The sequence below is a fragment of the Anas platyrhynchos genome, chromosome 18 (genome assembly GCF_047663525.1).
Source record: "Anas platyrhynchos isolate ZD024472 breed Pekin duck chromosome 18, IASCAAS_PekinDuck_T2T, whole genome shotgun sequence".
In the NCBI taxonomy this organism is placed as follows: Eukaryota; Metazoa; Chordata; class Aves; order Anseriformes; family Anatidae; genus Anas; species Anas platyrhynchos.
In genome coordinates this window covers 13,340,474-13,367,428 of record NC_092604.1, presented here as the reverse complement: position 1 = coordinate 13,367,428, position 26,955 = coordinate 13,340,474, and the positions used below count along the sequence as shown (strand labels likewise).

The 26,955-nt window shown below is 58.4% G+C and overlaps 2 protein-coding genes across 5 annotated transcripts in view; one reads left to right on the top strand and one right to left on the bottom strand.

Moving 5' to 3' along the window:
• Positions 1-3,477: 3,477 nt before the first annotated feature.
• OLFML2A (olfactomedin like 2A) lies at positions 3,478-11,052 on the bottom strand. The gene is made up of 8 exons (XM_027470830.3): positions 10,889-11,052; positions 6,548-6,811; positions 6,259-6,366; positions 5,919-6,104; positions 5,583-5,841; positions 5,281-5,502; positions 4,957-5,142; positions 3,478-4,759 (listed from the first exon to the last, which is right to left on the bottom strand). The coding sequence occupies exons 1-8, from the start codon at positions 10,952-10,954 to the stop codon at positions 4,158-4,160; spliced, it is 1,893 nt and encodes a 630-aa protein (XP_027326631.3). The 5' UTR covers positions 10,955-11,052; the 3' UTR covers positions 3,478-4,157.
• Positions 11,053-11,327: 275 nt separating this feature from the next.
• The window catches only part of NR6A1 (nuclear receptor subfamily 6 group A member 1), a 73,826-nt gene continuing 58,198 nt past the window's right edge, over positions 11,328-26,955 (top strand). Inside the window, exons 1-2 of one of the 4 annotated variants that reach the window (XM_038188062.2) lie at positions 11,328-11,516; positions 24,991-25,050. In XM_038188062.2, the coding sequence (XP_038043990.1) occupies positions 11,450-11,516; positions 24,991-25,050 (127 nt within the window). In that variant the 5' untranslated portion in view covers positions 11,328-11,449. Of the gene's footprint in view, positions 11,517-20,360; positions 20,785-24,990; positions 25,051-26,955 lie in introns of those variants that run through there. The other 3 variants (XM_038188063.2, XM_072025123.1, XM_013104130.5) reach the window with 3 other exon arrangements.

The window sequence follows — 26,955 nt, the reverse complement described above, 5'->3', positions numbered from 1 at the left end:
GTGTGTGGGGGCCGGCAGCGCCTGCTGCTCGCCCGGCCAGCCTTGTTTGCGTTGGTCGATATTCACATCCCGAGCCTCCCGCTGCACTGCCAGATGCGGCTTCATCACGCTTACAAGAGAAACAGCTCCCTGCTGCGAGCACAGCCCCGCCAAGGGGGGGGCACTGCAGCAGGCCTGGTGCAGGGCAGCGGGGTGCTTTGGGGGGAGCCCCCCCTTGCTGACAGCCGCGGGTGCAGCGAGCCGGGCAGCCTGCAGAGGGGACGTGCCCCTCGCAGGCAGCGGGAATGCCTCCTGTGCTGCTGGCTGCGCCCCGGCCCTCACGTAGCAGGGACAGCGTGGAGGGAAGGGTCGGGGGGGGGCGATAAAAATAGACCGATGTGACACCCGGTACGGCTGGCTCTGGCTTTGAAGCATGTTTGCAATGTGGGCACAGCACCAGGACACACTTCCATCTGCTGCTGGACACACATTGCTTCATGCCCCGGGTCAGCAGCCCTGGCCAGAGATAAGAAGTGAGGGAAGGGCCCGGATTCCCCGAGCACCGCCAGGCCCATCTGCGCAGCACCGCAGGCACGCGACCCTCAGCTGTCCGTGGGTGATGCCCAGCACGGGGCCATGCAGGGCACACAGCCCGCATGCCCCGGTCCCCTCGGTGCCACCCGCAGGCAGATGTGGCCCAGTCCTGGTGCCCCGTGGCAGGCAGGAGGTGCCCTTGGCACGGCAGCAGCTCCCAGCACAGCGGGTCCGGGCAGGCTCCGGCTGAGCCCCGCCTGAGCCCCTGCACCCAGTCCTCGCCCTGTCCTGCTCTCAGGCTGCCCGTGGGGCTGGGCTGCTCCCCGCCGTGGGGCTGGCACTGGGGGGGTACATGCAGCCCTGGGCAGCTCTGTGCTGAGCAGGGGCCCCAGCCTGGTTAACTGGGCCAGCAGGGAGGCAAAGCTACCGCAAACACACAGAGCCGGGCTGGTAACTGAGAAGGAAGCAGCCGGGGTCGGGGGGAATTGGGCTGTTTGTGCCTCACCGCCTGCCCTGGCAGAGGGGCCCATGGGGGGCAGCCCCCCAGGACCCACCTGCACCCCACTGACCACAGCAGGCGTTGTGGGATGGGGTCACGGTGCCCGCAGCCACCCGGCCCCACTGGCCCCAGCCGCCCTTCCCCAGGTGCTGTGTTACCATCACCAGGCCTCGGGCGCTGCCACCCCGCCGCGTCCCCATCTCAGGCTTCATTTGCTGCTTGCTGCTGCATGGAGGGATTTTTAATCTCTTAATCACGTTACGAGCAGAGGTGGTGCTGGGCACGCACAGCAGGAATGTCTGGAAGTCAGCGGCGTCTGGCGCGGCAGGGACCCGGCCTGTCCCCAGCCACGTGTCCCCACCGCGTCCTGCGCTGGGCCCTCCGTCCTGCCCCGCCTGGCGGGGCACCAGCAGCAGGACGAGCACGAGCTGGCACCGTGCAGCCCACGGGCTGGCGGGGCTGCCATCACACACACATCATGGCACCACATACACAAGCAGCCCGGCCCCGTGGCGGGGGCAGCGGCCCAGGAGGTTTCACGTGTCCCCGAGCGTGTCCCGGCTGCGTGGGCAGCCCCCGGGCAGGCACCAAGGGGCAGCTCCATGGCCGAGGCCGGGGGGGAGTCCCCGGCACACAATGGCAGAGAAAGGCATCGGGGTGACTTCAGGCTGAGAGAACATCAGGGAGCGGTGGGGGGCCGGGGAAGCCCGAGGAACCCAGCATAATGACCCCTCCGGGAGACAAAAGCCCCTTTGTTTTTGCTTGCTGCTGGTGTTTTGTCAGGCAGGAGCCGGGGCAGGGCTGCGGTGGTGCTGAGCCGGGGGTCAGGGATCCTTCCACAGCCCCACGGCCAGTGCAGGGCCCAGCGGTGCTGGGCACCGGGTGCCGTGCGCTGTGGTTGGCGTCACCCAAGCACCTGCGTGTCCCCCCAAGCTGTCCTGGCCACGGGTGCCACAGGCTGGGGCTGCAGGGCTTGGAGAAATGCCAGCAGCCGTCGGGGGAAGGACTTACCTCGTGAAATGTCTGTCATTTGGGTGTAATTAAAGTTTCTCGTTATCGTGGTGTTAATGGCAGCCAGGGTGTGCTCGCAGAGGGGCGCCTTTGCAGGAGGCCCCGCAGCTGCAATTAGGCAACGCTGCCCTCCGGCCACGCGGTTTTAATTAACCTCGTCCTGGGACCCCCCAGTCCCTTCCCCTACGGGCCCCAAACTGCCTCCTTCCCTCACACCCTCTGCTTCCCGGGCAGCCGTGGCTGCATCTTCACCCACTGCCCCGGGCATGGGCACAGCACTGATGGGGGCACTGGGGACACCGGGACAGGCCCCGGGGCGCTGCGGTGCAGGTGCCTGCGGGTCCCCGTGGCACTGGGTGCAGTTGGCTCCCCGGGGCACAGCCGGGGCCGTGCTTTGTTCCTGATGTTTTCATTCCTAGAGGGAATCGAGGGACGCCCCTAACCCCCAGCCCAGCGCTGGCCCGGCGCAGCAAGACAGCGCAAGGCAGAGCGGCAGCCCCCGCAGAACAACAACAAAGCCCTGGAATTAGAGATGTGCTGGGAGTTTACTTTACCGCAAAAAAATGTCAGAAATCCGTATTGTTTAGACAGGGATTTGCTGGGGATCGTTAGATAAAAGCCTGGCAGAGACCCAGCCAGGGGAAAAAAGTCAGCCAGCTCCTTTCCCCTGGCGGGGGACTGGCGGATGAGCAAGGGCTGTGCCGCACCGCACGGCCAGCGGGGCACCGGGGCAGGCTCCGGGCTGGGGCTGCAGCAGAGCCGTGAAGGGCGTCCTGCAGCCCCTGCCTGCCCGTGGTGCCCGCCTTGGGCGTTCCCTGTAGGAAGTGTCATTTCGGCCATGCCCAGGATGTGTGCTCTGCTGGGGGGGCTGCTCTCGCCCCTTGGCCCCTCGGGGGCCCCCTGGCAGCTCCACGGTTGCAGAATTTCGCAGCAGGGCTGGGGCAGCTGCTGCCGCCCATGCCCACGCTCAGCTGCTCTCGTCTCTCTGTGTCCAGGTTACAGTGAGACCAGATTTCCTGGCAGCCGGTCCCAGCTCCCAGATGTTCCTCCTCAGGCTGCAGCTCAGACCTGGAAACAGCAAATTCCTCTTTTTTCCCCAGGACTGAGCCAGGCCATGCTCCCGGCCCTGCTCTTGGTCCTGGCCTGCCTCCTGCACCGCCGGGCCGGGGCCCTCAGGACGCAGCCGTGGCCACGCCGGGTGCTGAGCCCTCGGTGCCCACCCTGGGGCCCCGCAGGGCCAGGCTGGGGTGGGCTGAGCCCCCCTGCCAGTGGGTGGGAACGAGCAGCACGGCAGCACGGTGCCCTCCTCGGCACAGGCAGCGTGTGCAGGGAGCAGCCCCCATGCATGCAGGCAGCCCCACAGCCGGCTGTGGGATGGGCGCACCCCAAGCAGGGCCGCGAGCACCCACACCTCCCTGTCCCGGCTTCAGGAGAAAGGACGGAGGCACACAGTCTGGTTTTACGTCTGTTACTTTTTAATACTGTTCACTTCTAAAATGACAGAAACCAAGCCAAGCAATCCTGGGCCCTCGCCCTGCCTTGGGAGGAGCGCACGAGGGCCACGCGCCCCCTCCCCGCGCGGTGCTGGGCGCAGGACACACACCAGTGCTGCAGACAGGCTGCTCCGTGCCAGCGCACGCCTCCTGTGAATGCATTTAAATAACAAGCTATGAATTGCAAAAGCATAGGCATCTTATTTGCATCTTCTAACATAGCAATCAGTGGCTGTTCCTGCCGGCGAGGCAGCGCCCCGGCTGCACCCACCCTGCAGGACAAGGTCCCGGGGGTGCTAAGGGCAACAACGGCTGCAGCGGGCACGGGGCCAGGCCGTGCACAGCACCGTGGGGTGGGAGAGCTGCGGGGCTGCCCCGTGCCTTGCCGCAGCCCTGGGGCCTCCAGCAGGCAGTGCCGGCCAAGCCGCCGGTGGTGGCACCCAGCCCTGCAGCCCCGGCAGCCGCTGTGTCGTGGGGGTGTCCCTGGGGCACTCCCCGCACCACGGGGCCCTGACAGCCCGGCCCTGCCGGTGGCTGCTGGCTGGGAGAGCCCTGGGGGGAGCCGGGCTCTTCCCGCGGCCCCGGCCCAGCTCGGGTGCCGGTGCCGGGCTGCTGCCGGGTGCCCGGACCCGGCCGGGCGCTCAGACCACGAAGTGGAGCCTGTAGGTCATCTGATGGCCGTTGTCCCAGGCGTAGAGCACCTTCTCTTTGGGGTTGTAGTCGACCTGCGTGGTGAAGGCGTACTCGTTGAGGAAAGGCAGCCGGAGCTCCGCCTCTGTGTCCGTGTGCGTGTCGAAGGCGTAGGAGATCTGCCCTTCCTTCTGGTTGTAGGTGTCCACGGCGTACAGGATGCCGCAGATGATGAAGCAGTTCCCGTAGGCGTTGCGCTTCAGCCCCGTCTTCCAGGTGGTCTCCCTGCGCACCGACAGGTCCCCGGGGTCGAGGCGGCTCAGGACGATCACCTCCTGCTGCGAGTAGTCGTAGTCCACGGAGGGGTAGATGACCCAGAGCCCGCTCTCATCCACCGCGAAGTCGATGTCCGAGTGCCCTCTCCACTTCCAGGGCGTCGTGTCCTCGTACACCACGTCGTGCAGCAGCGCCCAGCCGGCCACGTAACGCTCCTTCAGGTCGTACTTGATGATGTTCTTGGTGAAGGCACGGTTGTAGTAGAAGGCGCCCCGGTACACCACGTGCCCGGTGCCGATCCAGTTGTAGGGCAGCTTGTAGAGGTTGCTCCAGCGGCCTGCGGGCGGGTGGGGGGTGTTGAGAGCTCCGGGAGGCCCCGGCCCCTCGCCCCCTGTGCTCCGTGGTGCCGGGCAGGACGCCAGGCACAGGGAACCAGGGGCAGGTCCCCGTCCGCTCCCCACGCAGGGAGGCAGCGCCCAGGGCCTGGCACAGCGCCCGGCAGGAAGCGAGGCCCCCCCCCGCCACCGGCCTCACCCTGCTTGAAGTTGTCCAGGCTCCTGAACTCCACCAGGCTGTTGCCGTAGTAGTAGTTGGTGACGTAGATGCGGTCATCCTTGGCCGCCGGGTCTTTCATCCAGGCCCCCTCGTTGCGCCCGTAGCTGTGGTGCTCCGTGGGGGGCTCCACCGACTTGATGGTGCCTTCGCACTCCACCTCCTTCACTGCGGGAGGGAGGAGGAGGAGGAGGAAGGCTCAGTCCTTGCAGGGCCAGGAGCTGGGCCACCAGCCCTCAGGAGCCAGGACGGGTGCTGTGGGTGCCCCCTGTGCCCCCTCCCCGCAGCCCGGCCGTGCTCACTCACCTCTGTTGGGCGCTTCGGGGCCACTGGTGCTGTCAGCCCCGTCCCCGGGGGGGCTGCGGGCGGCAGTGCGAGGGGCTAAGGCGGTGCTGGGCGCAGCCGTGGTGCTGGGCACGGTGGTCTCTGCCCGTGCACTGGGACGGGACGGGGTGCTCTCGGCTGGGGGGGGCGTGGGGTCCCTCTCCTCCTGCCGCTCGGGCACAGCCGCCCCCCTGGCAGTGCTCTCTGTGGGGACACAGGGGGGGCTCGGTGTGCCGGCAGTGACAACCCCCGGCCCCCACCCCACAGAACAGCCCTGCACTCACCGCGGCTGCCGGCCGCCCCCTGCGCCTCCTCCGCCTGCCCGGCCTTGTAGTAGGTGATGCCCCGGACCACGGTCTGCTGCTGTGCGGGCGGCTTGGGCTTGGCGGTGGGCTGCGACCCCCCTCGCTTTGTGTTTTCCTTCTTGGGCTTCTCGGGCTTGAGCGGCTTCTCCTTGGGTGCTCGTGCAGCCGCCCTGTCTGCCAGTGCCTTGCGGGGACTGGGGAACCTCACGGCCTCCTTCCCGTGGCCGCCCGCCGTGTCCTGGGGGAGCCCCGGTCAGACCCCTCCGGCCCCAGGAGCTGCAGCACCGCGGGGCAGCCCGGGGGGGGGTCGGGTACCTGTGCCTTGCTGTCAGGGACCGCAGCAGCGTCCTTCTGCAGCAGCTGGTAGCCCAGGTTGGAGATCTCCTTCTTGATGCTGATCATGATGTCGGAGTAGTTCTCGTAGCGTCTCATCTGGTCGGTGAGGTGCAGCACGCTCTGCTTCATGAAGTCGTTCTCCCTGCTCAGGTTGGTCTTGATGGTCTGCAGGGAGGGGAGGATGAGGGGAACCCTGCTGGGGGAGCCCACAGCACCCCCAAAAGTCCCAAGCACCCGGATGGGGCCAGGCCACACGTCGAGGGCGCTGCGGGGCTGCCTGTCAGCATGCGGTGGGGAGGGTGCCCCGGCGCTCACTCACCTCCTCCAGGGTGTTCATCTGGGCGACCACCTTGCTGATGTAGGAGTGCACCTTCATCAGGTCCATGCTGTACAGCGTCCCCTCCAGCAGGTCCACCATGGACTGCAGCTGCACAGGGACAGCCGGGCTGGGGCAGGGGCCACGGGGCAGCACCCATGGGGTGCCCCACGCATCCCCTTCCCTACTGCGGCTGCAGCACCGGGACCACACCGCTGCCCCCCCAGGGGTCTGCTGCTGCATGGGGTGGGGGCCCTGCCCCACAGCCACATCCCACCAGGCCCGCAGGTACCTTGAAGAGCTCGGGCGCCTGCTTCTTCAGCTTCTCCATCTTCCACTCGTTCTCGCAGGGGTTGAGCGAGGAGGGGGGCGCGGTGCAGGAGCACTTGCAGTCGGCCCCCGAGCTCACCGTCTCCACCGTGTAGAAGTCCTCCACCCGCGCGCTGCCGGCCCTGACGCGGCTGCAGGCGTCCTTGCTGAGCGGCCGCAGGATGCACTTGCAGCGGCAGTCGGAGCCCTCCGAGGTCATCCGCACCTGGTCCGCCTCACCCAGTGTCTGCAGGGGACAGTGCCGGGGGTCCCATGGGGCCACCCGCCGCCACCGAGCCTCCCGCCCGCTGCAGCCCTGGGCTCTGCTGGGTTTCCCCCTCCCCAGGGGCTCCTGGCCGTGCCCTGGGAGCATGGGGCATGGCGCAGCCCCACCACCCTGTCTCTCCTCTCTGCACCCAGCTGATGGTGATGGTGACAAAACCTGAGCAGCCTCTCACCCCCAGGGCAGCCAGACCCTCTCGTGCCCTGGGGACACGGGGCTGGTTCCTGCTGCCATTTCCCAGCTGCTGGCAGGACCTGGGTGAGCAGCGCTGATGAGAGGAGCCAGCAGCGCCTCCATCCTCGCGTGCCTGCAGCATGGCTGGGGGGGGGCTGCTTGCACACCCCGAGCCCACACAGGGACGATTGTTCGTGACAAGACGCAGCCACCTCGGGGTGAGCTCAGCCCCTCCAGACAGGGACGGCTCCCGCGATGGCCTCAGGCCCAGTCAAGGACTCCCTTGTTTCCACACATGGCCCTGACTCACGCAAGAGCCCGGGGTGCTTTTCTGCTGTTTTTTCCAGATAAGGAACTGCTCTCTCCCCGGCTGTGCTTGGGAACAAAGCCCCCAGTGCAGCAGGCTTGGCGGGCCGGGTGGGCACGGCCGTGTGTCACCCAGCACCCGCTGTCCTGCCCAGGGGGGGCTGCACCATGGCACGAGGCTGCTCCTGCTCCCCGGAGCCGCTGTGCTGCACATCCCCATGGCAGGGGCACCGCTGCCTGGTGGCGGGCAGCTGCCAGCCCGTCCCGTGCTCCTCGTGCTCGTGCTTTGGTCAGGAGCAGTGGTGGGAGCAGGGCTGGGAGCCGCAGCCGAGCAGCTGCTGCGGAGGCTTCTCCAGCCTGGGGCAGCGGCCGGCAGCAGTGACGCCAGCAGAGCTGCTTGTTCCCTCTCACACCCATCTGTGTGAAAACCCGTGTCCCAGCATGGCTTTGGCCACGCTGCTGAGCTGGAAAAAGCAGCCTGTGTGTGCTGCAGGCTGCCTTCCCGGCCGGCCGGGTACCTTCCCCCGGAGATCTGGGGCAGTGGGAGGCTGCAGCAAGCCAGGGACTTCCCGGGGGGACCTGTCCTGGGAAAACGCCCCCGTGCCTGGGGGTAACGGGGAAGGAGAGCACCCGTGGGCACGGCCACGCTGCTCACTGCTGGCTGGCACCTGCCTGTTTGTGGACGTGCCCTCGGTCACATCCCAGGACAGCGGTGGGGACGCGGGGCTCAGCTCCCTGCGGGGTCGCAGCCCGGGGGCAGGGGACCCCCCATGGCTCCTGGCGGCCCCCCCCCGAGGGCAGCCGGCTGCGGCCACAGGGAACCTCCCCCTGCCCACCAGGCTTCCCTGCCGCCAGCCACACCTTGCACACACAAACCCTGGCATTTTTCTGCCAGTGCCCTAACGAGCCCCTTGATTAATGAGGAAATGCAGAGCTGCTTGGAGGCTCCAACAACCCCCAGGTGACGGGGGGCAGCTGGGGCTCAGCTCCTGGGGCTGGGACAGGCGCCACGTGTGGGCACCGGCACTGCCGGCGTCAGCCCCCCACAGCCAGGAGAAGCCCGTGGGTGGGCTCAGCCCGTCCCCACAGCCTCGGGGGCAGCGCAGGGACCCCCACTTTGCTGGGTCTGCGGGAACCCTGGGGAGCTGGGGACGGGTCCTGGCGGGGACTGTCCTGCTCTGGGGTCCCTCCTGCTCCGCACACCACGAGGCTGGGAGAGGCAGCGCTGGGGGCCTGGGGGCAGGAGGGCTCTGCAGCCAGGACCAGCCTGGCTCACCCTGGGAAACCAAACGGTGGCAGGGCTGGGAGCCGAGGTTAACTCTTCCTCTCCTTTCCTCCGCCCCCCCGGGAGCACAGCGCGGCGTGGGAAAGGGCAGAGGCACAGCCTGCAGGCAGCACCGCGGGGCTGGCGGTGGCCCAGGACCGGCAAGCGGGGAGCTGCGCTCCCTCGGCCGCTCATCTCCCAGTCTGGCCCCAGTGCCAGCGGCTCCCCCGGCCCAGGGAGCTGGGGGTTTTCCTTCCCAAAGCTGCTGCGAAGCCTCCCTGCGTTTTGCATTTCAAAAAAACCCTCTCCCTTTTCATAGGGAAACGAAGGTCTCACTAGCTGGGAGGAAAACAGGCTGCTGGGGAGCGCTGTAAATTTAACAGGATCTCATAAACTGCTCGGCAGGGTGCCGCGGGCAGTGGTGGCAGAGGGCTGGGGACGGGATGGGGATGGGGATGGGCAGGGCAGTGCGGGGAGCAGGATCCTCCTGGGCAAACACCAGGGAGCAGGATCCTCCTGGGCAAACGCCACATCCCCAAACTCCTGCGCTCACCCCTGGCTCCCTCCGACCTCCCCACGGCGGTGCCCGTGCTCGTGCAAACGGGCAGGAAGGTTCGGAGCCTGGCCACCAGCCTCAGCCTTCCACACCCAGGGGGCTGCGCGAGGTCCCTTTGTGCACGTGCATCCCGGTGCCAGCCCTGCGAGGGCTGTGCCAAGGGGCTGGGAGCGCAGCGCTGCTGGCACAGCCCGAGGAGGGCTCCCCCTGCCCACCAGCACCCCGAGACCAACCCATGGCCGAGCCCTGGGGAGCACGCTGCCGTCCTGCCTGCTCCAGCACCTTCCGCACGGCACGGCTCCAGCTCCTCGTGCCGGAGGCTGGTTCCCGTGGGAGCAGGCGGCGGCGGGCGGCGCGTTCCCTCCCATCGCACTTGGCAGCGCTGCTCCAGGGAGGATCGGCCTCGCGCGGAGGCCCCAGCGTCGCGCTTAGGTGGGGCGTGCGGGCCGGGGCTGTGCGCAGCGAGCTCGCCCGTAGCTGCTGCGGGTTGTTTACACTGCGCGGGGGGCTGAGCAAACCAAGGCTCCCCTGCGGCACCAAGAGGCAGCCGCCCCTAAACCCGGACACCGAGGGATCTCCCGCCCGCATTTCAGCAGCAGCCCCTGCTCAGGGCACTGTGCCCACCGCCCCTTTGTCTCGCAGGGGTTGGCAGCAGCGAGAGCCGCTCGCCCCGGGCTGAGGGCGAGAGCGGGCGCTGGGGCTGCGGCGAGCCCGGCGGTGCTCGCACCTCTGAGCAGCAGCCAGGGCACCGCGCCTGCCTGCACCCGGGCGGTAACATTAAACCCCGCTCTGCCTTTTAAATGGCTTCCTTAAACAGGAACCATATGTTCTATTTATACACAAAAGGCAATAAACAAGGAAGTCTTAAAAAAAGGTCCCCGCGCAGCCCGCTCCGCGAAGGTCACTGCCTCCGAGCATCGCCCGTGGCGCTGAACCTGCAGAGCCCTCCCTGGCCCCGCGCTCAGCACCAGCCCCGAGCACTGGGGACACGAGGCAGCTCCTGCCCCAGGCCGGGGGTCCCCCACCCGTGGCTCCCCCAGAAGCGTTCTGGGGGCGGTGGCAGTGCCGGGGCCGGGCTGGCAGCCACCAGGCGGGAGCATCCCTGTGCCGTGCCGAGGTGTCCTCGCTCCCAGCTCTCCAAGCAGGGCGATCCCAGCGCCAAGGAGCTTCTGGGACCTTTTGCAAAAGCGTCCGTGTGAGCTCTGAGCTGGTGCCAGCGCTGGGAGGAGGCAGGGCCTGACAGAGCCTCTGACAGAGCCCGGCCGCTCCTGAGCCGTGCTGTGCCCTGTGCCAGGGGACCTGTCCCGTCCCGCACGGACACTGCTCAGCGCCGGGCTCGCTGCCGTGCCGCGCTCCGCGCCAGGGCAGGGCAGGGCAGGGCACCCACAGCACCCTCACCCTCACCTTCCTCCTCCTCCTCCTCCTCCCTGCGCTCAGCCCCGGGGGGCACCGCGGGGAGCTCCGCCCGCGGGTCCCGGAGCCGGGCGTTGCGCACCGGGTGCCCGGGCACGTCCCGGCCCCGCTCCGCCCTTCCTGCCCCGGCCCCGCTCCGTCCCGGGGCCGCTCCCTCCGCGGGGCTCCGGTTCCGCCGCCCCCCTCCTCCTGTCCGCCGCTCCGCGCCTGGCCGGGGCTGCCCCCGGGGCTCGCAGCTGAGCGCAGCGCCCCGCTCTGCCCCCGGTGCCCGCCCCGGGGGTCCCGTCCCGAGCTCGGTCGCGGTGCCGGTGCCGGTCCCGGTCCTTACCGTGCTGCCGCCGCGCGCCGCGGCCAGCGCCGGGAGCAGCAGCGCCGGGAGCAGCAGCGCCCGCATGGCGAGAGCGGCGCCGAGCGCCCGCACCGAGCGCCCGCTCCGCCCGGACCGGCGGCGGGGAGGAGCCGCGGACCCGCCCGCCCCGCCCAGCCCAGCCCCGGCCCCGGCCCCGGCCCCACGAGCGGCGCCGCCGGGTGCCCGGTGCCCGCAGCGCCTCTCCCGCAGCGCCGTGCCCCGGGGCTGCCCCCGCTGCCCGCTGCCGGCCGGCGGCTGCCCCCTGGCGCCCCGCGGCTCCCGGGGCACCGGCGCGGGGCGGGGCGGGGCCACCCTCGGGGGGCGTGGCCAAGGGGAGGGGGCGTGGCCTCAGCACCCGGTGGGCGGGGCTTGCTGGGGGCGTTGGGACTACGTTTCCCGTGGTGCCCCGCGCGGGGGGGGCGTGGCGGCCGAGCGGCGCTGGCCGCGGCTGTCAGCAGCGCCCGGAGCGGCCATGGGGGCGCGCGGCCGCCGGGGCCCCTGAGAGCGCCGCGCCCCGGCCCCGGCCGCGGCGCCGCCGCCATGGAGCTGGAGCCGCCCGCGGAGCTCCCGGAGCCCTGCGCCGCCGCCAAGGGGCCGCCGCGCAGCGGTGAGTGAGGTACCGGGGGGGGGGGAGCGGGGCCGGGCGCGGCGGAGCGGAGCGGGGCAGGAGCGGAGCGGGGCCGCTCGGGGCCGCTCGGGGCCGCTCGGGGCCGCTCGGGGCGGGGCGGGCTCCACACGGCCCGGCCCGGCCCGGCTCGGCCGGCGGGGGCACAACAAAGGCCGCAGCGGCGCCCCCGGGCCTGCGCTGCCTCCCCCCCGCCGGTCCCCCCCCCGGGCTGCACCGCCCCGGGGCGCTCCCCGTGCCCGGCCCCGGGGTCCGGGGGTGCCGTGTCCGCGGGCAGCCCCCCCCCCGGGCGGTGCCGGCCCCTCCGCTGCTGCGAGGCCGCCCCGCGACCTTCAGCCCCTGCTCGGCGCCCTGCGGCCGGGGGAGGAGCGGGGGCAGCCCGGGAGGTCCCCGCGGGGCGAGCAGCCCCCCCGCTGCCCGCCCCGAACAAAGATCCGCAGCGCTCCCGGCACCGCGGGCAGGGCTCCTGCTCTCGGTCCTTAAGAGCAGCTTTGGGGCAGCACCGAGAATTTGGGGCGCGTTCCTGGCGGCGGTGCCCAGCCCCGTGCCTGCCCCGAAGCCCCGCACGTGGCTTGTGCGCACCCCGAGGGGGCTGCCCCGGGTCTGGGGGCTCTGCAGGGAGAGGCTCGCAGGAACTTTGAAATGCGGCCGCGGGATCTGAGGGCAGCGGCTGTGGCAATTACAGCCTCATTATCTCAGGGGGCATTTCGCATGTCCTCAGAATCTCAGGCGACGGCTGTTCCTTACCGCTGCGAGCCGGTCCCCTCCCGGGAAAGGAGCGGGTTTTGTAACTGTGTGAATCAGAGGCAAACGAGTCAAATCCATTCTTTTTAAATAATTTTGTTCGGGCTTTCACTTTCCCTGCGCTGCTAGCAATTAGTTGTTGCAGGATCCCCTTAACACCAATTTCCCCAGAGTTTCATTTGGTACGTTGTTGTTTTTTCTATGAATGAAACAAAAAATAATTGAAGCGGTATAAAAACCATTAAGTTTCAAATAAAACAACAGTGGAGCTGGTTATCTAGAATTAAGACAACTCCGGGCGCTTTGCCTGAGTAGTCTTGGAAGATTTAAGTATCAGGAAACTAACTGAATTATTTAGCTCCCTTAATGTTCCCGATGGGTAAATTACTGATCCGGGAGAGCTTTGCAGCAGAAAGAAGGGCAAAGTTGTGAGAGCACAGAGAAGGCAAAGTTTCTAAGAAAAATGCCCTCGCTTGCATCCCTTCCCTCTCCTGCAGCTCTCTTAGAAAGTTTACTGGTACGCACTGACGTTTTTAGTGGCTCTTTATGCTTGGTTGCTTTGCATCTGATGAGATAAGCCTTTGCTTAACAAAGACTATTTCATTGATACAGCTTGGTCTTCGTTTACTTGCTATAAACATTTCTTTGAAGGTTTAGGAAGAAAAACAAATTGAGTTGTCGAATGGCAACGCTGCTGAAGTCAAATGTCTCTGAATAAACAAGAGGCTGCGGTGTTATTTCAGCGCGGTTTTGGCTTGTGGAACGGGGGTGCCTCTTGCTTTCGTAAATAATAACAGACAATAATAAACAGCAGAACTCTGAGCCTGTGGATGTGGTGAGAAATAAGATTTATAATTTAGGAAGAACTGAGTCCTCTGTTTGTTTGGATGGTTAGATGGAAAAATACCTCTTGGTGTAAAGCTGGAATTCAGTATTGATGGCTTCTGTAGATCATTAATCGGGGGAAAAGGCTTTATGCGTGCCTCGTTGTATTAAAAACAAGACTAGCAAAGAATTCAGCAGGCAGTGTGTGATGGGAAGCTGCAACAATTTTTTTTCTGCTATGAATTGTTGTAAAGTTACTCTGCAGTAGAAAATAAAACGGAATCTTCTGGTCAGGGGGCTGTGCTTACTGCTTGCTGTAATGCTGAGCTTTTAGTCACGTCTCTAGCAGGTCACTTTTGATATCTTTTTTTTGGGAGGCAAATTTGCAAGGGGTTGAGTGAATTACTGTGCAGCTCTTCGTGGCGGCAGCTCTGAACAAATGCTTTTACACTAGCATTCTCTGAGAATGAGAGCACAGTTTATCCTGTTGATAAACTGCCTATTTAAATAAAGCCTTCAGCGGTGTAATCTGGTAATTCTAATGAAGTCATTTACATAAAGAATTGGCCCAGGATTTCGTCAGATGGTTGCTGGTGAGCTGAAATGCATTCTTTCCCTCCAGCTGTATTAAACCAGCCTTTTGATCCTTCCCTTTTTTTTTTTTGAGCCTTTAAGCCACAGTGGTTATCACTTCGCAGAGTTAATTGAGAAAGGGAAGTTGGGGGACAAGAGGACCCTGTGAGGTTTAGCTTTAGTCTTAATTATTACAGTTCTAATTACCTAATTAGAAGACTTCAGATTTTCTGTTGATAAAAATGGTTCTGTGCAGCTCTTTCTAGAAAGAGGAAGTACACTGCTGGTAGGCTGGCTGCAGAGAAATTGTGTTGGTGAAGGATTCCCTGCGCGTACCCTGCAGGCAGCCTGTGCCTGCAGCACCCCAATTCTCAGCGGCTCTGTGAGGAGCGTCACCCCCAGGAGGTGACCCCGCGTCTTTCGTGAGGTGTGTGTGGGGCGTCTGCCTTGTGTCACCTCCTCGCTGCCTTTGTGGGGGTGCTGGAAGTTTCTGGTCGCTGTGAAGGATTGAACACTTTTAGCTGTTTTTTCCCTTTGTGTGCATCAGAAAATGCTAAAGATTCACCAGAGCTCTAATGCCGGGCTGGCTGCGAAGTGCTGCGCTGTCCTTGGCTTCAAGCACATCTCCCGGCTGAAACTTGATGGGAACTTTAAATGTTTCAAGGAAATATAACCTCGAATTTTATGTCCTTGGACATCAGTCTGAAGGCTCCCAGAAGGCAGGAGCAGGAGGCAGCCTGTGCCCTCGTGGGGAGCTGTGGTGGGCGCGCTGTGGTGCGGTGCTCACAGCTCGGGGCTGGCTCTGCGGGGCTGCCGCTGGCTCTGCCATGCCTCTGAGGAGCGTGTGGCTCCTCTGGGAGCCTGCTGGCTCCTGGGGTTGTAGGAAAATGGAGCAAGTTGTGCTGTGTGGAGCTGCTGCCAGATGCTGCCCATGTCCGCCCCAAGTCTCCTCTGGTCTCCCAGCCGTACCCTGACTTTGTGCTTTGGCAGGGCACAGTAAGAACTGCTCTGAATGTATTGCTGCTGTAAATGTGTTATGTACGCTTCTGCTGTGAGATTTCAGGTCCTGAGCCAGCTCTGTAACAGCCTCAGAGAGCTGCCTTTCTGCTGGGCACGGGCAGCGACTGGCCTCACCTGCGGGCAGCTTCCCTCCCTGCAGCACCCTGTTCTTGGTTACTGAGCCTCAGCTTGGGGTGGGTACCAGCCGAGCTGGGGTCTTCTCTTGTTTTTTGGTGGAACGTGAGCTTTTTAAAGTAGTTTTTCCCTGGAGTTGGATCTCTGGGTGTCAGTTCAGCAGGAGCCGAAGTTTTGCTGCAGAGAAGCCGTGGTTTCTCTGTAGCACCTCGAGCCAGGTTTCTCAACCAGCCAGGAGTAATGCTGGGTGCGTGCTTGGTGTTTTTCTGGGGTGATTAATTGCAAACGCAGCCTCTCGCACCCAGCTTCCTCGAGCAGTGTCTGTCAGCTTGGCCACCCGGGGCAGGGCCCAGCTTGGCCATCGCATCACCATCCCCAGTGAGGAAGCCGCCGCGGTGTGGGCGCACCGTGCAGCTTGCCCTGCCCTGCCGGTGTGGCTGTTCCGTGCCTCCCGCCCTGCCTGTGGCTTCAGGAGGCTTTTCTTTGCCTGCTTGTCGCTCCCTGCTTCCCCGGTGCCTGCTGCATTGCTTTGTTACCTTCACGCTGGAGCCAGCCTTTGTGTTTCATCTCCATTTCCATAGCAGCTCTCCCCAGCGCACTGTCCTTGCCCCGGGATGATATCCATAAAAATGACACTTCCTCGTCTCGGAAAAGCTCCCCAGGCCCGGTGGAGACGTGTAAAAAGGGCACCCAGCAGGAGGAGAGGCCCACGGCTCGAAATATTCATCAATCATTTTCCTGGCACCAGGAAACCGATCGGCCCTTCTGAGGGGCAGAGCGTGATCCATCACCCCGGCTGGGAAGCGGGGCCGCTGCCCGGACAGCAGCGTCGGCGGGGGAAGCGCCGTGTCCGTGTCCCTGTCCGTGTCCGTGCCCGTCCCAGGAGGTGACGCACACACGAGGACGGGCAGGCTGCTTCTGTGTGTGAAAACAAACAAACGGCAAAGTTGTGAGGAAAACTGATGAATCACCTCTGTGCAGGCTCAGCTCAGGCTAAAGACGTTTCCAGCACTGGAGCTGCGCTGTGCTTTGCTTCTGGATTTATTTGGGGTTTCTGTAGCCAACAGGAGCCGTTCTCATCCCCTGTTCCCAAGCCTCCCTGTGCTCTACCCGCAGGTCCAGCAGCACGCTGCCGGCCTCTGCAGGGGCAGGTTGCAGAAACTTCCAGCTTCATGAAACAAACCGAGGTTAAACAGCCTGTGCTGCAGGCTGATAGCGGGGAAAGGACGGCCCTCTGCATGCTGCTCCTTTTCTTCTGTGTTTAACCTGTGCTGAAAATAAAAATATATACATAGAGCTGGAGATTGCCCAACAACAAGCCAACAGTCCCTGCCAGCCTCTGTAGGGTGTTTTATTGGAGCAGGCGGGTAGGGGTTACGTGAACTCTTATCTGGGAAATTGCTGTAAGCTGAAACAAGTTGTTTACAACTGCTCTTTCTATGAGGACTCCTGCAGTAGCCCTTGTGTAAGGAATACCATAATATTTATGGTGAAATAGCTGTCACTTGCATTGCCAGAATTCCTGCGCCAGGAAAACCATCCCCGCGTGCCTGCTGTGACCCGAGCCCCGCTGCCCTCCGGAGCTGTGCTGGGGGTGGCACAGTGCGGCTCCCTGCGCCCTTGTCCTTTTTCAGTTTGAAGAGCTCCAGGAGCCCGAACCCGGTGCTGTAAGTGCAGGACATACCCAACGGGTCGGTCACTGCACAGTGGCTGAGGGCCAGGCCGCCAGCTGCTCCTCAATGCCCTCCTTCGGGACGGTGAGCTGCTTCCAGGCACGGACACGGCTCGTGGCTGCGGCGGGGGGAGCTGGGCTGGTGCTCGAGTGGCGAGCCTCGAAGCACGCCGCTGGCCAAGCAGAACGCGGCCATCTGCAGAACGGGGACTGCCGAGGCGGGGGTTCTTGTTTCGGGGTCACAGGGCGCTCAATTTCTCTGTAACACGAGGAGAGAACTCGAATGTCTCTGGTTTGGGAGTGTGAGCACGTCGGGTGCTGCTGGGCAAGGATGCTGTCGGGACAAACGAGGCTGCAGTGGTGCCGCTGCCCCAGTGCTGCTGTGCGGCACATTTGGCAGCTGTCCGCTGGTGAGCTGCACTCTGCACACCTCCTCCACAAGAAATCAGTGGAAATGAGGTGCGTGAGGTTTTCATCAAGCTGATGGTGAGAAAAGCAAATGATTTTGTCTGTCGGATATTTTCCATTCACACTTCAGCTGCCCAGGATGCAGGTTTTCAAAGACACTTTCCTAAAGGAGACGGCGAACGAGTCATGAGCAGAAGGGGAGGTGCTGATACCCTGTCCTGACAGCTGGAGCTGTACGCTGAGGAGATAATTCCTTTAAGCTGTGTTTGTGCTGCTGCATAAAAAATTGAACGATAAATTGCTGCTACTGTTTAGCCTGGTTTTGGTGGAAAAAAACACATGCTGATCTTCAAATGTTTTTAATCTACTTGGTGAGCGAATATGCTCAGCTCCTAACAGAAGAATAGGAACAGATTTCTCTCGATGTACGTGACTAGTGCTTTAGAATTACAAGTTTTATAGTCATCTCTCTTAACCTGATACAAAAAAGGCAAAACCTTATCCTGCCTTTTCATGGAAACCAGCAAAACGTAAACTCTTGTGTTGTTGCTGTGAGGTCAGATCAAACTAGAATTAAAGCTTCGGATTTGTCTATAGAGCAGCAGTGCATACTGAAGTCACTTCAAAATTATTTTTCCACTGGGCAGAATGGTAGCTTCCTTTTTAGAAATGTAGGTATTTTCCCTGTCCTGTAATCTAGTACAGATAGAAATAAATATCAACAAATACCGAATGCTAGGAATGATGCTTCTATCTTGGAGTATGTTTTCTAGTTCTCAAACACTTTGCTGTGTTTTCCATGCTGCTTAGATGTGTGCTGCCACACTTACAAGCTAATAAGCGAGCTGGCGTCCTGCGAAATGAGATTATAGCAGCAGACAGATGCAGATGGAATGAGGCCGAAGAGAAAGGAGTGTTTCTGGAATTGCAAGCAGCAGGAGCTAATACGGTTTGCAAACACCAGAGACAGTAGGCAGAGAGGTAGGTGCTGCGAGAGAATCAAATTTCCCTTGATTCTTGTCTGTATGCAGTCCCCATTCCTAGGAGGCTAATAATGCAAGCTTTTCACTCCAACAAACCCGAATTGTCAGTATTTTAGGGCTGCAGGGCAAGTGGTCAGTGAGGCTGGAGGGCCGTAGATCACTGAATTGCACGAAAGTTGCTTGAGTCAGTAGTTGAGGAAGGAAAACTTCTTTAACAGGGCATCAAACTCCCAGATCCCATAGCAGACGTGGTTAAGACGAGCTGCGTGTGCTCTCGGGGTGCAGGTAACGGGCTGCAGGACTGCTGCCCCTTCCCGTCTGCTCTCAGAGGTTCAGAGCTGGCACTGGTCTCGTGTCCGGGACGGAGCCCAGGGCCTGCTCGCGGGGCTCTGGCTGCAGCATCGCCTGGAGCCGGGGGCTCACACCCAGGCACTGAGCATCCCTCAGGCACGGGGAGCCCCGGGTCGATCCTTTTGCTGCCGAAGGACAGTTCATTTATTGCAGTCATCAGCGTGAGCCACAAAACACTTTCAGGTGGCCTGTAGGAAGAAACAAAGACCTCACGAAAATGAAAGAGCACCAACCACAGCTACACCCACGCTGACAAATTACGTGCTAAGCTCATTCATTGATTTGGTCCTCTCGTGATGTGCAGCAAGAGCTACAGCCCTGGTGATTGATTTATACGACACAGAATATCATATTTCTAACACCTGCCACTTCCCTGTGCTGAAAGTGAGTTATAGACCTAACCACAGGATGCCAGCGGTAGCTTTATGTATGGTGCGGGGAGCATATCTGCTCAGCTGTCTTGTTTTAGGATTGAGCATTACAGAAGCATATTGCAGATAGGCCCTTACAAAGCTTTCACGCTTCCTAACGCAGTGTTTAGATGTTCTCTGCGCATTCAGGGGTTGGTTTTAGTTGTTCAGTCTTTGGGCACGTGTGGCAGCAGTGGAGGAATGTTCTCATGCCTAGTTCCTTCACCTGCTTCTCACGTTCTAGGATGCTGCTGAGATCCTTCCACAGAGCACGACCCCGTGGCCAGTGAGTCCTGGTTATTCATCTCTCCTTCCCAGGGTAGCAGGAGAGCCGAGTCACAGCAAGCTCTTGGTGCAGCTGCAGCCCGGTACAGCAGAAGCTGTAATGCTATCTTCACAAAATTAGACTTGAACACTGTTAAATTCATTAACCTTGAGGTTAGGGGGAAAACTGTTTTCAGAGCTCGCCACATGTCTGTGCTTGCCCAGGATCCGTCTGTCGGTGCTGGTCGTGCACCAGCTGCTGAATTACAAGGGCACGGCGAAGAGGTCCGGTCGTGCTTCCATTCTGAAGCGCTTTGGGCTGGCACCTCTGGGAATGCTGGCTAACCTACAGCCCGATTCCTGGCATCTTCCACGTGGCACGATGTGCTGCTAGTTATTGGTTGAGTCTTACTCTGGGTTGATAACGCTTCAAAAATCAGCAGCATCTCTACCTTGCATAACGCTGCTTGATTCTACTTTATGTAGGTAAATGTGCTAGACTGAAGGGATGGATTTTTCTGAGGTGGTATGCCAAGGACTCGTGTTGGCCAACATTTTATCAGTGATCAAAAAGTAAATATAGGATTTTCACTAATGTACACACAGCACAAAGATCTGCAGAACGATTATGCAATTGATCTTTCAATATTGGAGCAGTCTGGGCTGCCTGCTGGGCCATATCCCATTCAACCAGAGCGTGTTCCAGGTAAATGGCGTGGCTGGGAGCAGGCAGCCTGCCTGCAGTGGGCACCTAATGCTGACAGGCACTGGCTGCAGAATGTCTTTATGGGGCAGTGCCTGTCATTGCAGTGCTTCGTCCAGAAATGCTGATGTGATCCTTTGGGAGCTGGAGGTGGGCCCTTCATGGTCACTGTGCATCTTGTGCTGATGGTGCTGTGCTGGAGTGATAACAGTGTGGTGCTGCTTGCAGCCCTGATTGCCTAAAATACGGGGAATTGCCCCAAAAGATCAGGGGAGCCTGGTAGTCCTGTCTTAGCTTATTGAAAAGACTGAGAGTAATTATCTTGTTGGATTGCAGCCACAAAAAGGATCTCTTGGGTAGAGCTTCCAGCACAGACAGGACCCGGCGTTACCAGGCTGCCAGCTGAAGCTCTGAATTCAGATTAAAAATACAAATTGAAACCAGTGATTTCTTACTCTTGGTTACCCCTACATCTTGTAGTGGTTTTTGCTCTCGCATCAGGACAGAATGTCTTTAAGAGATGTGCCTTGTGAGGAGGGGCAGTGCTGTGCTCTGAAATCCTCACCGTGCGGGCTGCCTGCCTGGTGCGTTGCAGAAGGCTTCTGGAAATCCAGGCTGGGAGTCGCGGTACGGCTGGTGCCACAGCCACACGCGTCTCCTCTCCGCTCCGATCCGTGTCTCAGGAGGCATTTCAGGAATCCCGTGACTTTTGATGGCATCAATAAATCAGACAGCACGCTGACAGAATTTCCCTGGAATGTAAACAGACATTTAGGGGAACGTCTGTGCTTAGGGAGGGGAGCGCAGGTACAGCTCCCGCAGCACGCGGGATGTTGAAGTGCTGTGCCTGCTTGCGGCTCTGTTGGTAAATAGGAGCCGTGAGTGTTTTCCATGCTAACAAAAATAACTGTCAATATTTATCACGAAGTGACCTTACTTCCCGCTCCTCTCTCCAAACAGCATGTTTTCAGAGGAGAGGTGAGACGAGCAGCTCTGCCTGATGTAGGGGAAAGGGGAGGAATGTCTCTGTATGGTAAAATTGGCTGATAAGGGATAATGAATCACCTCTAACTCGGCTCTGCTCAGCAGTAGCTGATCTGGAGAGCTGCAGGCTGCTCAGCCTCGCCTCAGTCCCTGGGAAAAGCATGGAGCTGATCCTCCCCAAGGATGTTTCCAGGCACAGGTAGGACGGGAAGGGAACTGGGAACGCTGACGGGGGCTTACCAAGAGCAAACCGTGCCTGAGCAGGCTCCTTCCTCCTGGGCCGGGATGGCTGGGCCCCAAAACGAGGGGAGGGCTGACTGCCATTTACCGTAACCTTAAGCAAGACTTCTGACACAGTCTGGCATGCCAATATTTTGGCCAAATGGGGAAATGTGAGTGAAAAACTAGCTCTGTCTGGCTCAGAGGGTAGCAGTCGGTAGGTGAAAGGCTGACGGGTGGCCGGGTACTGTGGGGACCTGTTCAGGGGCAGTGCTGCTCGGTGCTGGCACCAGCCAGGGCACGATGGGGTCTGTGTCTGACCGGCTGGTGAGGTTCTGGAGGGCACGGGAGGACCTCAGTGACCAGAAGGAAAGGATCGACCGAAACCTCCAGGTTCAACAGAGAGCAGCTGTGGTGCAGGGCCCTGCTGAAATGCTGCGGGGCCCTGCTGAGCCTGGGGAGCGCAACGGCTCCTCGGGGCGGTGCGGGGAGGCTGGGGGCTCCAACGCCTGCCAGGCGAGGACAGGCCGAGGGGATTGCGGTTGTTTAGCTTGGAGAAGAGGAGGCTAAGTGGGGATTAACGGCCGGCCTGCCAGTCCTTTAAAAGTGGTTCTAGGAACAAATGGAGCCGGACTCTTCGGGGGTGTGTGGCAAAAGGTCAGGACAGCGATGGCAGGTTGCAGCAATGGGAATTCCTGCTGGATGCTCTGAGGGGATGAAGGTGTTCTCGGGAGTGATGCAGTACTGGTGTCTGGAGAGGCCGTGGAGCCTGTATCCTTGGAGGTTTTCAAAGCTTTGGTGAAGGGACCCCTGGGTGAGCTGATCCAGCCTTGAGAACGGGTCTGCTTCTAGTGGAAGGGCACCAGATGAGCAGCAGAGGCCTTCCACTCTCCTGATGGCTGTACGAGTGTGATTCTGCTGCTGCTGACCAGGGGGTTCCTGCAGCTGCTCAGGGTGCCTTGTGCTGTACTCCTGTGTGCGATGTGCTGGGCTGCCAAACTCGTGCACCGATACCTTCAAAGCCCAATGCGATGTCCCAGGTTCAGGCTAAGTTCATTTCTAGGAGTATCCCCCGCGCACCCCTTCAATTAGCATAAACGGGGACAAGGGCAGGCAAAGGTCAAGAGGAGTTCAGAACAGCATAACCTCTTTTTGCTGGCATTTCCCAACGTTGCTCATCCTGCAAAGCTCTCCTCGCTCCCCTCGCCATCGTGTTTACTATCCAGCTGTAAAAGTGGGAGAACAAGGCCCGGCTTGATACAAGGGAAGTTCGAAATCGAGCGGTTGAGAATAGGTAGCATTGTTGCTTAAAACAGGAGAAATAATTGATTTATGTTATGGTGGCCAATTAGGCTGTAAAGTGGGAAACTCTTAAAGCAACCCTGTGGCTTCAAGGCAGCCTTTGCTCTGATTTCTGCCCAGCAAATAGGGGGTACCCCAATAAAGGTCATCAGCTCCATGAGCTAAATTATTAATTCCTTTCATGCCACTCAGGGCTTGTAAACAGTATATAATCCAAGAAAACAATTGGCACTGTTCACTTACTGGGCAGAGGAAAGGTCAGAGGGTAAATAGTTGTATTGGCACCAGCTGCTCTTCATAGCTGAGCAGACTTTTGTCCTTTTCATCTGGTAGAGCAAACCTGTTTCCAAAGCTGTAGCCGGTTGTTGATCCATATCTCCTCTCTTAGCTGAGTTGCTGTTAGGAGCCTAATGTTGCATATAATTATGACAAAAAAAAGGGCTGGAGGGGAGGGATGTGCATGAGAACCAGCATTGCTGTGCTTCGTAAAGAGCTGCTTGAAATACTGAACGTGCTAGTTTATGTGAATAAGAGGCATTTTATAATTCACCTATTTGAGGCAAATTGTGGGGTAAGTTGGTGCTTTTTTGGGGTCTCGGCTCGCCGTGTTCCTGCTGGGATGGCATCGTGGGGCTCACAGCAGGGCTTGGCCGAACACGGAGGCGATCCCAGGAACTTCAGAGCTGGCACCAGGAGAGCTGTGACCGGTGTGCTGGCCGTGGTGAGTGTTGGTAATTAAAAAATCGATGTAATGTCAAGCAGGAGCTGAAATTACCCTTTCGAGTGTAGCCAGCAAGTGTTGCATTTCTGTTTGCAACTTTCCGTGTGGCACTGTAGCAGTGTGGGAGTACAGGACTTGAGCCTATGCCAGCTCCCTGGTGACACGCTCACCGCTCAGAATTACTCTTCCGAAGGCACGCGTGTTGTTTGGTTGCTTTTTGAATGATATTTGATAAATTATTCCAGATGTTGGCAGGTGTAGCTTACTGCCCGAAGTGCTGGCTATTCACACATCGCCGCTCCTCGGGCGCTGCCATCTGGCTGGCTGGGGGCAGCTGACCTCTCCCTGCCGGACAGCAGCAGGTAACCTTTACACGGCCATCTGCTGATCGGTCACTGCAGCCTTCCTGAAAGCTCAGCTGTGCACAGCACTGGTGTCTCCATGGACTAAATCTTGCCATTCTCAGGAGAATAAAAGTAACTTCAATGCTGCACTTACTATTGAAGTTGTTCTGGCTGTATATGGAAGCATATTTAGCTTTAAATAGGGGCAAAAAAGAGGCTCTTTCCAGGTATCTAAAATTGTTATACTGCAGATAAAGAATCTTTTTTTACTTACAAAAATGTGTATAGCTTGAGTTACCTACCTCTTTCAAAGGGTTCACAATTCCTGCATTAAGGAGAACATAGAAATAAAGTGGAAAACAGGAAGATGCAAAACTTTTTATTTTTCCTGTAAGCAGATCAGGGGAGCTGTAAGAAGTGCTGCATGGCGTGTGGCTGTCAGTGCTCCAGGATGGCTGTGCCATACCCAGCTTTCTGGACAGCGGTGCGAGAAACACGAGGAAGAGCCCAGCCATACAAGGGCACGTTTGGTAGAAGTTCTGGGCAGTAAATGTCTCCAGTTAACAGAAAATGAGATGGGCAGAACCCATGCTGTTTAAACCTGCCACTTTTGTTGTGAGTGGCAGTCGGTACGCTGAACTGAAGCTGTTGGACTTGTGTAGTAAAACCAAGGCTGCTCAGCAAAGAGCTCGGTAGGTGTGGCTGGAGACATAGCGGGATTAATTTCTGTAAGCACAGAGCTGTGTGTGCTCTTCGTGTTCCATGACAATGGTCTGCCCAAGTGTTTACGTTCATTTGTGGTTTGCCTAATTAGAGCAGAACTTTGCAGTGCTCCATGTAAACAGAAGCCCTCAGTGCCGAGCTGTAAGAATGTGAAGGGCCTGATTTGGGCTGGCAGCAAACCCTGGCTGTGGGCTGAGCTGGGCTTCTGGGGCTCTGCTCTGTGGCTGAGGAATGTAAACTTGTGTTTGCTGGCTCTTAAATATGACAATTATATGTAATTGTGGGATCTACCATCATAAAAATGATGGAGAGGGAGACTGATTTGCTGAACTTGGGCATTTGTGGTGATGGCACAAGGATGAATGTTGTCTTTTTTGAGAGAGATCCAGCCCTAAAGAGAGCACTTCTGCATGCTACCTAATCTCAGATTAAAACTGACCCCATTACCAGGAGATGACTTTCTTGGTTTGGATCCTGGGAAGTTGGATCATTTGCAAAGTGCAGAGAATACCTGGCTCGTGGTTCAGATCACACTTTTTTTTTTTTTAATTTCTTTGCAGGCACAGGAAGGTAGTTCTGTTTCTTTTTTCAGATGTTATAAAACAAAGCTTTTTGGAATGTCTTTGTCTTTAAAGATACTTGCTTCTGGTACTGCTTCAGATCAAATGCCAGCATTTGTGTGCTTTTGGAAGGGAATCTGTCTTCCTATCGGGAATCTTTTGAAGGAGCACTGGACACAGTTGTCATCTCTTTTCGTCTGCAGTAATGCTCCACTTAAAAGATGCTATTGCATACAGTTTAAAGCAGACAGAATTTAGGATTTCTTCACGCTGAAGTGTTCTGAAGTCATGTTCTTATCTAACTTGCAGTGGTTTTGCTGGAATGGCAATTTGAAAAGCAAGTCTGCAAGTAATGGGTATGTGAGATAATATTGTAAAAGGGAAAAGGGCAGCGCTGTTAAAAACTGCTTCTCAAAGCTACTTCCATAGATAAGATACACCTGTTTAATTTAAATGTACATTTTCAAGATTAAAAACTTATTAAGGCACTTGGTAAAACACACATCACAATTTTCTCATTTTCCCTTTCTCATTAGCTACAGATGTGGAGCAGATGAGTTCCTCTTCTCCTGTCCTTCCTGTGAACTCCATGGGCAGTAAGTACCTCGTTTTCTTGCCAAATACAATGAGGTAGAATTTCTCACTCTGAGATCATATAAAGAGATGAATTCATACTTCACTGTAGAGACTTTGAGAAGTTTTACAGCTAATGCTTACTCACAGAACTGAGGACCTGGTATTTGGTTACAGAAGTAGCACGGTCCAGGTCTGCACATCGCTGTTTACACCAGCACAAGGTAGGTTGTGTAAGATTTTACCATGAGAGATAGGTCAGTGAAAGCTGTGAAGTAGTTGCCTGAATGTTAGTGATACGATGATTAAAAAGGAACCTGGCAGATTACATTGACCTAAAAGTATCCATCTGAAGTGTATCCCTATTAAACTTAGAAATGTTATAGCTGGGGATTTCTAATGAAACTGAAAGCAGTTGGACTTTGCTGCTGGACACTTAAAATAAGGTGAATGCAGAATTCTTTTTTAATACTCCATCTAGTGGTATTTGCTGTGTCCAAGGATCAAATGGATTTTGTTGGTTATAATCCACTAGATGGCAACAAGTCCTTGTTGGACTTGCAATTGTTACAGACTGAAATCAATGCAATTCTATTCATAATAGAGGGATGAGGTATGTGCAAATTTCTCATTTAAAGCAACTTTTTGGTCATTTTTAGAAACACTCTGGATTTTTCAAGTGTGGTATACTATTATCTGACACTTTAAAATAATGTTCAGATGCTCAGAACTACTAAAGTTCTTCCAGAGTCAGGGCACCGGGCATTCCACCTCTGTTATCGTGCTGATGGCACTTACTTTTATTGGAGAACTGTGGTTCCTCTGCAAGGGGAGATGTTTCCTCCCTCTGTAATGAGAACAGTCCTGTGGAATGAGCGTAACATAGGCTCAGAGTTGCAAATGTGCGTGCAGTTACTTGTGTGTTAAGGACTACTTATATTCATCTAGATAGGCTTTCTTCTAGTTGTTCATTTTTATATAGAAACTTCACATGCATTTATAATTTATTTTCATAAACTATGTGTGTATAGCTTATGAAAATATTGTTTGATGTTCTCTTGAATCTTTGTAGCCTGGCATAGCTTACAGTTAATGCATGAGGGGCCTGAATGCAGTAAAAGGTATTGAAACTTAATTTTCCACTGTGTTCTCATATCAGGATATATCTGCCAAATACTGAAAGCAAAAGCTGACTAAGATGAGTCAAATTACTTTTTTTTTTTTTTCCCCTAAATACTTGTATATTATTGCTGGTCTGAATTTGTCTAGCTGCAGCTGTTATCTTTGCTAAACCGAAAAACGCTTGTCAAACTTCTGTTCCGTATGAAGTTATTTATATAAACTGTTGATTAATTAAATAAACTGAGCTCCTGGAGTTCTTTTCATGTCTTCCTGTCTTTCGATCACACCTTCAGTGCTGGTGGGCAGGCTGAGCGCAGCAGCAGGGACGCGGGCACGCTGCCGCTGGTGCCGGGTGGGCAGCAGGGCCCGAGCCGCTGCGCCTTGACAGATGAGCCCTGGCAATTCCTGCTGGGGCAGCCCCTCGAGCTCTGCAGCCCCAGCTGTCCGGTCCGCGGTGCTGGCAGCACTGGGGGTGCTGGTGCTCAGCTCTGTCCCGCGCCCAGCAGCTGGTCCTGCTGCCTGTGAGGCTGCTGGCCTCTGCTAGGGCGCGAGCAGCTGGCGCCAGAAGCATCCCAAACTTCCCAAGCATGATTTTTCAAAAATCCTGAGTATGTCGGGTAACCTGTTTTTCCCCTAGTAGTTTTTCTTCTTTGCTGTCTCATTACAAAACGTGATTAAAGCAAAAGGCTTACGGATTTTCACAGTGGAGTAGCAAACTGAGTTCTTATGCCTCTTTGTGCGTTAGGAGCATTGAGCTGTGGAGCGTCTGCTTAAACCTTGTGATTTTCATGCATTAGCAAACTTGC

Bases quoted from the DNA above. Each gene is read 5' to 3' on its own strand.
- OLFML2A (XM_027470830.3), bottom strand. From the start codon at position 10,954: ATGCGGGCGCTGCTGCTCCCGGCGCTGCTGCTCCCGGCGCTGGCCGCG. The intron at 6,367-6,547 runs GTACCTGCGGGC...GTCCCTGTGCAG, and splicing joins AGGCGCCCGAGCTCTTCAAG to CTGCAGTCCATGGTGGACCT. The intron at 6,105-6,258 runs GTGAGTGAGCGC...CCCTCCCTGCAG, and splicing joins AGATGAACACCCTGGAGGAG to ACCATCAAGACCAACCTGAG.